General features: G+C 42.7%; 1 protein-coding gene across 1 annotated transcript; it reads right to left on the bottom strand.

Annotated features, from left to right (window-relative positions):
- Positions 1–216: 216 nt before the first annotated feature.
- Positions 217–10,654, bottom strand: LOC127341382 (protein FAR1-RELATED SEQUENCE 5-like). Its single transcript, XM_071827914.1, has 7 exons — positions 10,503–10,654; positions 10,151–10,375; positions 2,969–3,233; positions 2,195–2,885; positions 1,648–2,105; positions 1,273–1,560; positions 217–1,182 (listed from the first exon to the last, which is right to left on the bottom strand). The coding sequence occupies exons 2-7, from the start codon at positions 10,372–10,374 to the stop codon at positions 1,087–1,089; spliced, it is 2,022 nt and encodes a 673-aa protein (XP_071684015.1). The 5' UTR covers position 10,375; positions 10,503–10,654; the 3' UTR covers positions 217–1,086.
- Positions 10,655–10,946: the final 292 nt, after the last annotated feature.

The raw sequence follows: 10,946 nt of genomic DNA, 5'->3' as shown, positions 1-10,946 counted from the left end.
TTAATACGTTGGTCAGTCTAAGTGGATGCAATGGGACCAACAAACTTAAATGGTGTATGTACCAACCAGCACTCTAGTTTGGGATTATATTTTGAACACCAACAACAAAATATTTCCAGTTCCATGTTACCAAATGGGCATGTGACTGCCATGACATTGCTGCACCATGCTTCTCATTTTTTTCTAAGAAAAACACGAATGAATTTTTGCCCTCAGTTTAAAAACCTGAAAACATATTCAATACAGTTACACACGATACATATTTTTGACACATGCAGTCATCCGATAATTGTAGGTTTAATTTTACAATCAATATGTATATAGAAAATTCACAAATCAACCAGGAAAACTAATTGGTTTGACGCAACTTGTCCTCCGATGCCCTGTAATTCCACAATTGCTGCATCTAGCAGCTTGCCTTGGCTTCATGGGAGCATCTCCTCTGATTGGGCAGGTTGTACGTTTATGTCCTTCTAGCCTACAAATTGTGCAGAATCTTGATCTCTTGTTTTTGTTTTCATATGGAGCTTTGTCTCTTGCAGTCGTTGGACGACCTCGTCTTTTTTTACTTGGAGGCGGTGCCAAATCGTGGTGGCTCCTATCTGGAGAGTAAACATCATTCAATGACTCCAAACTATCATCTCCCCCATCAACACAAGATCCTTCTGACATCGCATATTTTTCTTTGTCCTTAGTTGCTTTCTCTGAAAATAATTCTGGACCAGCTGGTATATTTGAATTGGGACGACCCGTACCATGTGTTGCACTTCCTCCATTTGATTTAGCACGGACTGTACTGCCTCCATTTGAATTAGCACGAACTGTACTTCCTCCATTCGAATTAGCACGGACTGCACTTGTCCCATTGGATTTAGCCATGGTTGCGGCCTTCTCCACTATACTCATTCCATCTGTTTTATTACAAAGAGGTGTGACCTTAAGCTTAGCATCGATCAAGCACTTCATCACAGCTTCATATGCGGCGACATTCATATCTCCCATCTTCACTAGTTCAAGCGCAGCAATATACATCTTTGAATGCCTAAATGTGTGCGTTTCATTCAGACCAATATCTTTCTGATAGTGCTACAGATGATCAGGTAAAATATCTCTTGCATCTAGGGTCCATCTCTTCATGACATGCTTTTTTGGAATTTCACTTAGTCTTAGTTCACACATCACCTGCATGAAGGATTTCAAACAATTAGATCCTACTATGATATAGGTTATCAGACAAACCACAGATAAAACAGCCAATTACCAATTACCAACCTTTATTATATGACAACAAACCATACCCATGTGCTCAAATAATCCACACTCACATGTGAAATAATCGCCATCCTCAGAAACTTCTATTTCAAAGACAGATTTAAGGTATTTTTCTCTTTTGGATGCATTCAGGTGTGTTGCCACATATTTTTTCTTCGGGATCAGCTCCTCTACCGTATATGATCCAGAAGCAAAAAGGAACGATCCAAACATTTCAAACATGGTCCTTGTATATATTCTGCTAGCATGCTTTTCAAGAGGTATGTTAACTTTCAACACTGCACCACCCTGCAAATAACATTTCATAAATATAAACTTTAGAGTTTCAAGACCTAGGCAGCAAATAATGATAACGATGATAATTTTAGCAATTACCAATCTGGTTCTCTTCTCTTGGAAACCCTCTTCCTGATCTCTATCAAAGAGCAATTTGTGGTATTGCTTAACGAATAGGTTCATAGGACATCCGGGTGGGATGTAATTCTTCAACATATGGTTAGCACTTTCACTTCGTTGAGTACTGGTTTGCTTTGCACAAAATTTCCCAGCGAAATAAGGCTTGGCCCACTTGTGTCGTACCTCGAAAATCTGGATCAGGAATGTATTCTTTTCAAGCCCATGTTTTTTTACCAGAGCATGCCATGAATCTTCAAACTCTTGTACAGTAATCATATCTTGCACTAGCTTGTGAAACTCTATCCTGAATTCACTCTTCTTATGATAGTGGACACCCAAACTCTCCTTTGCTTTTTTCATGACATGCCATTTGCACCATCGATGTGTTACATCAGGGAACACCTCCTCGATGGCAACCTCCATTGCACGTGCCTGATCTGTTTCATGAATTTTAAACATTCAGTTCAATCAAACAGTAATACTGTCATAGTATTTGGTGGAATAGATTTTGGTTCATTTTACGTACCTGTTAGAATTGTAATTGGGTTCTTTCCACCCATCATCTTCACAAACTCCTTGAAAACCCAGTTAAAGCTTTCAACTTTCTCATCCCTCATCAGCACTCCAGCATATATTACTGACTGGAAATGGTTATTCACTCCACCAAATAGTCCGAATGGCATGTCATATAAGTTTGTCTTATATGTTGTGTCAAATGTTATGACATCACCAAAATGGTGGTACTGCAACTTACTGTTTCCGTTTGTCCACATGAGAGTCCTTATTCTGCTGTCACCATCAACTCTTACCGAATAATCAAACTCTGGATCCTTCTCCTTCAGATCAGAGAATATATCCATTGTCTTCTTCACATCCTCGTCTGCCTGATCACGGGAGATTTTACCACAAAGAGTTCGAAGACACCTTTTCGTAAAAGGGACATTCTCGATTCTGCCAAAAAATGTCCCAATAATGTTGTATACCTTGCTCAAATTCACATTGTTTTCACACAGTTGCACCACGAGTTCTCTTGTGTACTTGTCTATATGCCTGTGAGAGGGAAAATGCAACTTCTGTGCGTATGTATGTAGCATCTGGTGGTTGTGTGTCGACCTGAACTCACAAATGTACCACCCATCATCATCCGTTCTTAACAACCTAATCATAGCTGCACATTCCGTACGACAAGAAGTGCTATTAAGCTTGGTTGGTTTCCCCTGTTAAAACAAAAAATAAAATCAGTCAAAAATGGTTCAGCAGATCATGTTTGTAAATATGTTCATTATGGAAGCTTCATTACCGAGCAGTTGCAGAGGAGCTCTTGCATGCACTTCGATCCTTTAACATTCATCCTGCTTTTCCCATACCTAATACCGAAGCCGCACTCCCAAGAATAAAGATTGTAGTAATCATAAGCTTCACCCAATGAATCAAACGACAGCCCAATTTTTGGTGACAGTACTTCTGTGCTTTTCCTTTCTGCAAAACCTCTAAAGGCAGATTCAAGAGCTGATATCCTTTCTGCACTAGCTGCCCTTTCATCAAGCATAGCACCACGTCTGTGCCTGGTAAATCATTAATCCGTGTATAACTACTATACTAAAGCTGAACAAGTTCCATTTTTCTCAGAATTTTGGATTTTTTTTCGGAGTAACCTGCAGCTGACACGTAGGTAGTTTCCTGGTATTCATTTCTCTGTGTGCATATCTGGTGCCCTCTTGCACTTGTTTTTGCTCCTTTCCTTTGGTCTGTGGTGCACTTTGTTTTGGCGTGGGTGGATATAGCATTTCTTATGTTCTGGTCCCACTTGATTCAACTCACACCGCTTTGACCAAGGAGAGCAAAACAAAATCCCACCGCTGTCTTCTCCATTGGTAAAGCCGCTTCCAAGCCCCATTGCTGCCCGCCCTCAGGTCGTCGTCCCCAGCGGGCGCCTGCCCCTCCCCGAGGTCACCGGCCCCGGCGGGCGTCTGCCTCGGTCGCCGGCCCCCTCCTGGTCCGTCCCTAGGTCGTCGTCGCCGGTCGCTCGCCGGATCCCCGAGGTCGTCGCGGCCTGCACCTGCTCTGCCTCGAGGTTGCTGCACCCGGCCGCCGTCTGCCCCGCCCCGAGGTCGTCACGGCCCGCAGCTGCCCCGCCATGGCCCCCGGCGCCTCCGCCCGGCGCTGCTTCGCCAGTACGAGCGCGGTCGACGGCCCCCTCCTGGTCCGTCCCTAGGTTGTCGTCGCCGGTCGCTCGCCGGATCCCCGAGGTCGTCGCGGCCTGCACCTGCTCTGCCTCGAGGTTGCCGTACCCGGCCGCCGTCTGCCCCGCCCCGAGGTCGTCACGGCCCGCTGCTGCTCCACCATGGCCCCCGGCGCCTCCGCCCGGCGCGGCTTTGCCAGTACGAGCGCACCTTTCTCCTGCCGCCTGCCTCCACTCACTACTCAGCAGGAGGAGGCGCGGCGCGGGAGGCTCCGGCGGGCCGCCGCCGACGAGCGCTTCGTGGGAGGCTCGGCTGGGCCGCCGCCGACGAGCGATGAGGCTCTTCCAGGACCCCTCCGACGAGCGCGAGGAGGCACGTCGCGGGCTGCACCAGGCCGCCATAGAATACGCCACCTCACCTCCGATGAGCATGACCCGTGAGGAGGACGCGCACTGCATCGCGGAGAGAACTTCACCAGGACGCCCCCAACTTCTCCATGGCACTGCCTACGAGTTCGAGGAGGAAGCGCGATGCGGGGATGCCTGCACAAGTCTCCTTGCTTCCAGCTCTCCCATGTCTGGCTGGGCGCGGTTGCGAACCGTGGGTGGTGTCCTTCGTGGCGGTCGCTGTCAGGGTCGTTGTTCGCGCCTGCCTCGGCGCGCACGTCTTGGTGGCGTTCCTGATGATGTCACCGGCGTCGCTGCTTCAGGATGAAGCCGAGCACACGCTCACGCTGCTGCAGTCCAGGGATTCTCCCAGTCACCGGCCCTGGTGTTCCCCGCCGCAGGCATCTTCATTTGCGATTCTATCGGCGACGAGCTCTTCTTCTTTCCTTCTCTGGTACGTGATGCTTCAGTTTGACCTGTAGATTGGGTTCAATTTTTTTTGACGATTTAGTTTTCAGTTCGTTGATTTTTGTTTGCAGGTTCCGGAACTCCTTTCTTTTATGACTCCCATCCACAAAGAGGGCACACAAATATTAATCCCCTTTCAACCCCTCATCTTCGACAGTTTGTGCTTCTAGATCAGTTGGGTCGGCGCTGGCAGTTTGGGGTGCTGGAAGGAGAGATACTCGAGAAAGGGGCATGTGGTGTTCGTGGAGAACCAGTGATCAATGCAATCAATGTGGCAGAGCATCTGGCAAAAATGACTTGAGGCGCCAAACTGAATCCAAGTTACATTTTATTTTCTTGGTTTGTTCTTTACATTATAGTTCGCAAAGGATCGAATCAGGAGTTTCACATCTACAGCTGATGTGATTCTCTGTCTTCTTTTTTCTACTGAAACCATGCTTAGCAGTGTCGCTGCAAAAAAATTCAAGTTCTGCTTCTTCTTCCCGATTGATGTGCTGCTAGGTATCTTGGTCGATGGAAAGCAAGAACATCACATCTGCTTCGATGTATGCCATGGAGCTGCTCTTAGTACAACAATACAGTGTACTCTGTTTGGTAGTGCATGCTGAAGCGATGGCCTGTATGATTGGTGCAATTTCAGCTACGTACTTATTCCTATAGTTTCCTGCAGGTTTTCTATGAGTGTGCCTGGTGTTGCACCGTCGGTGAGTCCGGCCTTCTTCTTCGCCTCCTCCAGTTTTGCGCTTTGAAGATGGTACTGCTGTGTCGCCGCTTTACCATGCTGCTGATACACATCCAAGGCAGGTAATAATTATAATACCGCTGCTGATTTTAAGATGGAGATTTTGTGTATGCATGGTGACACAAATGTAGATAGATTCCAGTATTCACATTTGCTTTTAACGTCTCTTATTCAATGTTTATTCTTAATAGCGCCAAAATCTAAGAAGTGCAGTCCAACCTTAATTTCCTGACAATTATATGATGTTTAGGAACATATCTTGCATATAGCGTTATCATAGAGTGACCAAGTTGGTGTTGCCTTCAGGATTATCTCATGGTATTTTCGATGCCATTCCAACAGTTGAATACTAATTGGTACATTTAGTTGTACATTCCTTATACAAAATTGCAGAAAATGGTACATAATCTCCTAAAATTTTACAAGCATAATAAATCTAAATATGGGATACTTGGTCATGTTCCTTTTCTATGTGCTCCTCCACATTTATAATTTAGCAAATTGCTTGCTGTTATTGTAGCTTTAATGCCTAATACATCCTTATTCATATTATTCTTAGTATTACCAGATTCAGGATTATGTGTTGAGTTCTTAAGGCCTCATGACGTTGGTGCTTTGTTTTTACAATAGAAGTGCACCAACGTGTTTTGGTAGGATAATTATCCTAGCATAGAGACCCCCTTTTAAAGAATAAGACAATCTTTATTATCGAGATCTGACGTACGGAATTATGGTATGTAACTTTTCGTTTGCAGAATGGTAGCATGCTTAGCTCGATGCAATTGGGATCAAGGTTATAGAAGGCTTGAATTGATAAAATTGTTTTCAGTTTATAAGCCAAGAAGAAACATTAAGATTAAAATGTGTATTCCAGATGTGAATACTAAAATTCCTACTCTGTTGTGCTGTGAAAGCTTCATGACTGGACTCATTGCTGTCTGAATGTTCTAGAAGAGGCATGTATCTAAATTTGCTGCACACAGGTGGTACAGACTACAAAAGGAACTATTGTACTGCAATTGACCTCCAATCGTTTTAATGAAATGCTCAGCCAGGTGATTCCACAAAATTTGACACTCCATAATGGCCTTCATCCTTTTACTAGGTCTGCCCACTCAGCTTTGCTTCATCATCTGGCATGTCGATCTTTTTTCGATTAAGCTTAGTTGAACTTCCGACAGTCTTCGGCTTTCCTATGACTCAATCATCTAGATATAAATACTTTGTTGGCACATATATGCTAAGAATGCTTGTATTCAGAATTTCTAAAAATTGTTCTCCAACTGGATAAGTAACTATTTCTGCAATACACAAAAGTGACAAAACTGCATCTTCAATATATTTATTAATTTATTTAGGTCGATGCAAGTGGTCGGCTGATGATGCCCTTGGTTTGGTAATTCTGTTTCTTTTCTTTGTGCGTGTCGCCCGCATCTGGGAATTCAGAGATCTGGCGACTCGACTAAATCTATATACGGTACATTCTGAACGTTTAGATACTTAATCTACCTACTGTCACTTGCAGATGCAATACACACAATTAGCCTGAATTATTCGTTTGCTTACCTGTAGATACCAATTGGACCATGAAAACTGTTTCTGTGTACCAGCTTATCTCACCTACAGTAATTGATTTTCTGCAATGTAGTGGATGATAGTTAATTCTACACCTTCTGTGTAACTATTTGGCAGCGAGATTAATATCGTGCACAGGAAATGTATATTCAGACTTAGCTGATGTTGCAGGGCAACACAATGGAGGGCTGTGTGTCGGCCAACGGAAAAGCCCTGTTCAGAGAACAGCTATATGAGGGTTCGATATCCTGGTTTGAATCTTTTATTGTTGCCTTAGCCTGGAGCAAGTACAAGATGAATGGTCAATTGGTCATCCATACATGATGGCCATTATATTCTCTTAATAAAATTTCATTCTAGATAAGGATTGCTTCTTACCATCTTTTCCCTGCCTTTTCTTCCAAAGTTATAGACCCGCCTAATTGAAAAATTTAGATGTTGGTACCTTGGACATGTTTCAGCGTACAGGATTCTGATGATTTTGAATGTGACTGATTTTTAAAGTTGTTCCTTGGCTTGGTGTTCTGAGGACGGACTATTTCTTTTCAATTATGCTCCATTTTGTGGATAGAAAATGTTTCTGTCCTTGATTATCAACGAGTTGAGCTATGATGATCTTTGCTGAACTGCAGGTATAGGGGAGAATGGAGGGCCAAACCTGGACCTAAAACAAAGAGGTCTTTATAAAGGAACCAGCAAATAAAAGCTACATGAACGATTTGAATTACTCCTTCCATGTGTACAGAATATTCTCCTAGGATATTACTATGGCAGATGTTGGATTTTACAAATGATACCATGTTTGAAAACTCATGGGATTTCTGTTTTGGGAGCCAAGTCAGAGAGCTCCAACTATGTCTCATAATAAGCTAAAGCTGCATTAGCCAACTTTTCAATACTTGAAGAAACAAATGCTTTGCGAAGACCATGTCCAGAGAGTTTCATGGGATTTGTGTTTTGGGTGCCATATCAGAGGAGAGCTTTGACTGTGTATCATTCAAGTTGCATTAGACAATTTTTAGAATCGCTGCGACTTCTTGGGGATGTGCTTTCAAATGTATGTGCAATGGCATCCCTCACTTAAGTTGCTATGTGATGCTGACAGTCAATATGTAAGCTAACATGTTACTTCCAGCTGTTCAGATGGCATGTACTAAAACCTTTAGTAACAACAGTAATTGTTCGGTAGGCTCTGATTTGTGAATGGTGATACTTGATTTACGACCCTCTTGCCGCTTCATCCCTAGAATTGTCATATGATGTGTTGAACTAATGATCTCATACTGTTTGATGCTTCGCTGATAAAATTTTGCTAGAAACCGAACGATCTAATGAAGTTGTCGCCCCGCTATGAATCATAGGTTGTTCAGCTGTATCTACAAAACCTGAATCTGTGGACGAGGAGGACAAGCTGATGTCTCAAGAATGAAGAATTGACAAAAACATCTATTTTATGTTCTGGCCCATTATCTCCAGTAACCCGTGATCACTTGATATGTGTTTCGTGCCAACCTTAGTACAACCTATGTACTGCTATATCTGTTTATGTTAGCCTTTTTAATTTAGCAGGGGTATTCCATGAATTATATATTTTTTAAACAAAGGGCGCCTTTTATTCATAGTTCAACAGAGATACATCATTTAATACATCCCTTAGAACTGAACTGGGCGGATCACCATCCCAAAGAATTAAGTAACTGAATCCGCACTACTTATCAGTAATGCTACATGCCACTTACCAGCATCATATTGCAGCCAGTCCACGGGTGCTTAGTTCATAAAGCTATTGGAAATCCAATATTGCTCTAGGGTGCATATGCTCCTGCTACTAAAAAACATATTTTAAAATGTTTTTAAAAAAATTGAACAAAAATTTCTTGTGTTCATGCCGACATTCTATATGCGGCAAAATTTCGCAGAACATCGACATTTTTTATGTGCTGTGTAAAAAAGATAAGAAAATATCCTTGTGAAGAGCTTTTTTAGCACCGAAATTTGTCATTTTACACATTACACAAAAATTGTCGATTTTTTGTGAAACAACTTTGCGAGCACAAAGAACATTAAGATGTATGTGTGACATTTCTGTCAGATATTTCAACATTTTAAAATATGTTCAAAATCCATTCTAATATTCTGGGAGCAAAAACGTGGTGTCCCCGCTATTTCTCTTTTCCATGTGCTATTGGTCCCTAAAGTGCTGAGTTAGTTTCTGTTTTCATGTTCATAAACATGTTAACACATTTCAGACTTTCTGAAGGTATAACGATATTGACAGTACAAATCCTATCTGCTTCCATGTAATTGGTCAGTTTCCATCTCTGTATTGTTTATTGTCATCTCACAGTATTGACAATTCTGATAATAATGTGCCTTTTGCAATTATTTCGAACTATATGCAAATTGTACCGCGGTCTAGCTTGCTCATAGCTTCTCACAGAACTTATGCCATCTTTCGCAACTCTACTCGCCAACAGAACATGTTCCACCTGCCCCAAAAGAACTACGCACCTCAATGGAAGAACTTCCATTCCGAATTTTCATCCACTGGCCACATCACAGGTGTGGCATAGATAAAAATAAAGACTTCTCTAGCTCCCTAATGACCTCCAGCATCTCCTTAGTTTTTACAATCTCCGTCATTTAGTTTATTTACATTTCATGTTTGTTGTGACCAAATCTTTCAAGCGTATTGACTCACATGCAAGCAAATAAAGCTACTAGCTGAATAATATATCATTCGCTTTAAAAAAATCGAATCCCATGCAGCTCTATCAAAACGAAATCATTGACTACACCACTTAGACACAATACATGCCCATAAACATTAACCACAACCAAAAAAAAAAAAATCAGTCGATGAGCAACCATACTGGCGCGGCGTGCCGCCGCGCCGATGTTTGCTAGTAAGTACAATTACAAAACACAACATCTAGCAAAGCACAACTGACTAATTTGCACAACATTACAGAAAAAATAGATGGTAAAATAAGCTAACAATTGCACATTGTATAAGATGCCCTGGCATTGTTATAATTACGTATCAAAGAACTCTACAAATGGTTTGCTATTCCCAGTCCACTTAAACCAAATAAAGATGCACAGTAATCTCAAATTGTTAAACATACCTGCGAACAAGGCCATTGGGGTCTCTTTCAACATGAACAATGTTTTCTGTCCGACCCAGATCAACTGACCTATTTATGCCATGGCCACTAGCATTGTCCTCTGTGCTGTCTCCCGATGACTCAACTTCGTCTTCCTCAACTACAGTTTCTAGCCAAGTGTTCTGGCTGGCGAACAGCAGTGACCTCTCAACAAATGGTTCTTCTTCAGTTACACAGTGGTCCATTCTGACAGAGATCGAGAACAAGGGTTACGATGCGTATGGGCCAGACAAGAACTATGGTTACGATCTGTATGTGTGCATAGAAGACAACAAATCTAATTCACGCATACATGCAACAGAGAAGAAGGTACCTTGAATACTTCAAACCAGGTCTGTATCCCGACCAACTGTGATATCTCCAGCAGTTGCTTCTGATACGTAACCTCCTCCCCGATTCCCAGCAGCAGGAGACCGGAAGAAGATCTCTAAGCACAGACGATGTTCACCGCCGGCGTCGAGCGGAGGGGATTTTTTTCGATAAAGGATGCTTTCATTACTTTTATAAGCAATTACATCCAGCCTCTGCATAACCAGGATGCACACAGCCGTTTATGTTGTCTCAGGTTCGAAAGTGATAAAAACGAAAAAACTAGGCGAGATACACATCAAGATGAAACATAAAACGCCTAAGAGATAGGTGGGGCATCTATCCGTAGACTATGCTGCCACCCATGTTGGGAAAAAGTATCCCTCGCCGTAGCCTCCAACCGTGTACAGACCTCCGTAAACAGGTCTCGGTTCTCCACTCGCTGAAG

Source organism: Lolium perenne, chromosome 3 (genome assembly GCF_019359855.2).
Source record: "Lolium perenne isolate Kyuss_39 chromosome 3, Kyuss_2.0, whole genome shotgun sequence".
Taxonomy (NCBI): domain Eukaryota; kingdom Viridiplantae; phylum Streptophyta; class Magnoliopsida; order Poales; family Poaceae; genus Lolium; species Lolium perenne.
Note: the sequence above shows the minus strand (reverse complement) of the source record. Positions and strands in the feature narration are given on the sequence as shown.

What these genes read in the sequence shown, in the direction of transcription:
- LOC127341382 (XM_071827914.1), bottom strand. Translation starts at nt 10,374, where the DNA reads ATGGACCACTGTGTAACTGAAGAAGAACCATTTGTTGAGAGGTCACTG. An exon ending in CCCAATGGCCTTGTTCGCAG is followed by an intron (nt 3,234 to 10,150) that starts GTATGTTTAACA and finishes ATGATTTACCAG; the next exon opens with GCACAGACGTGGTGCTATGC. An exon ending in AAGAGAAGAGAACCAGATTG is followed by an intron (nt 1,561 to 1,647) that starts GTAATTGCTAAA and finishes TGTTATTTGCAG; the next exon opens with GGTGGTGCAGTGTTGAAAGT.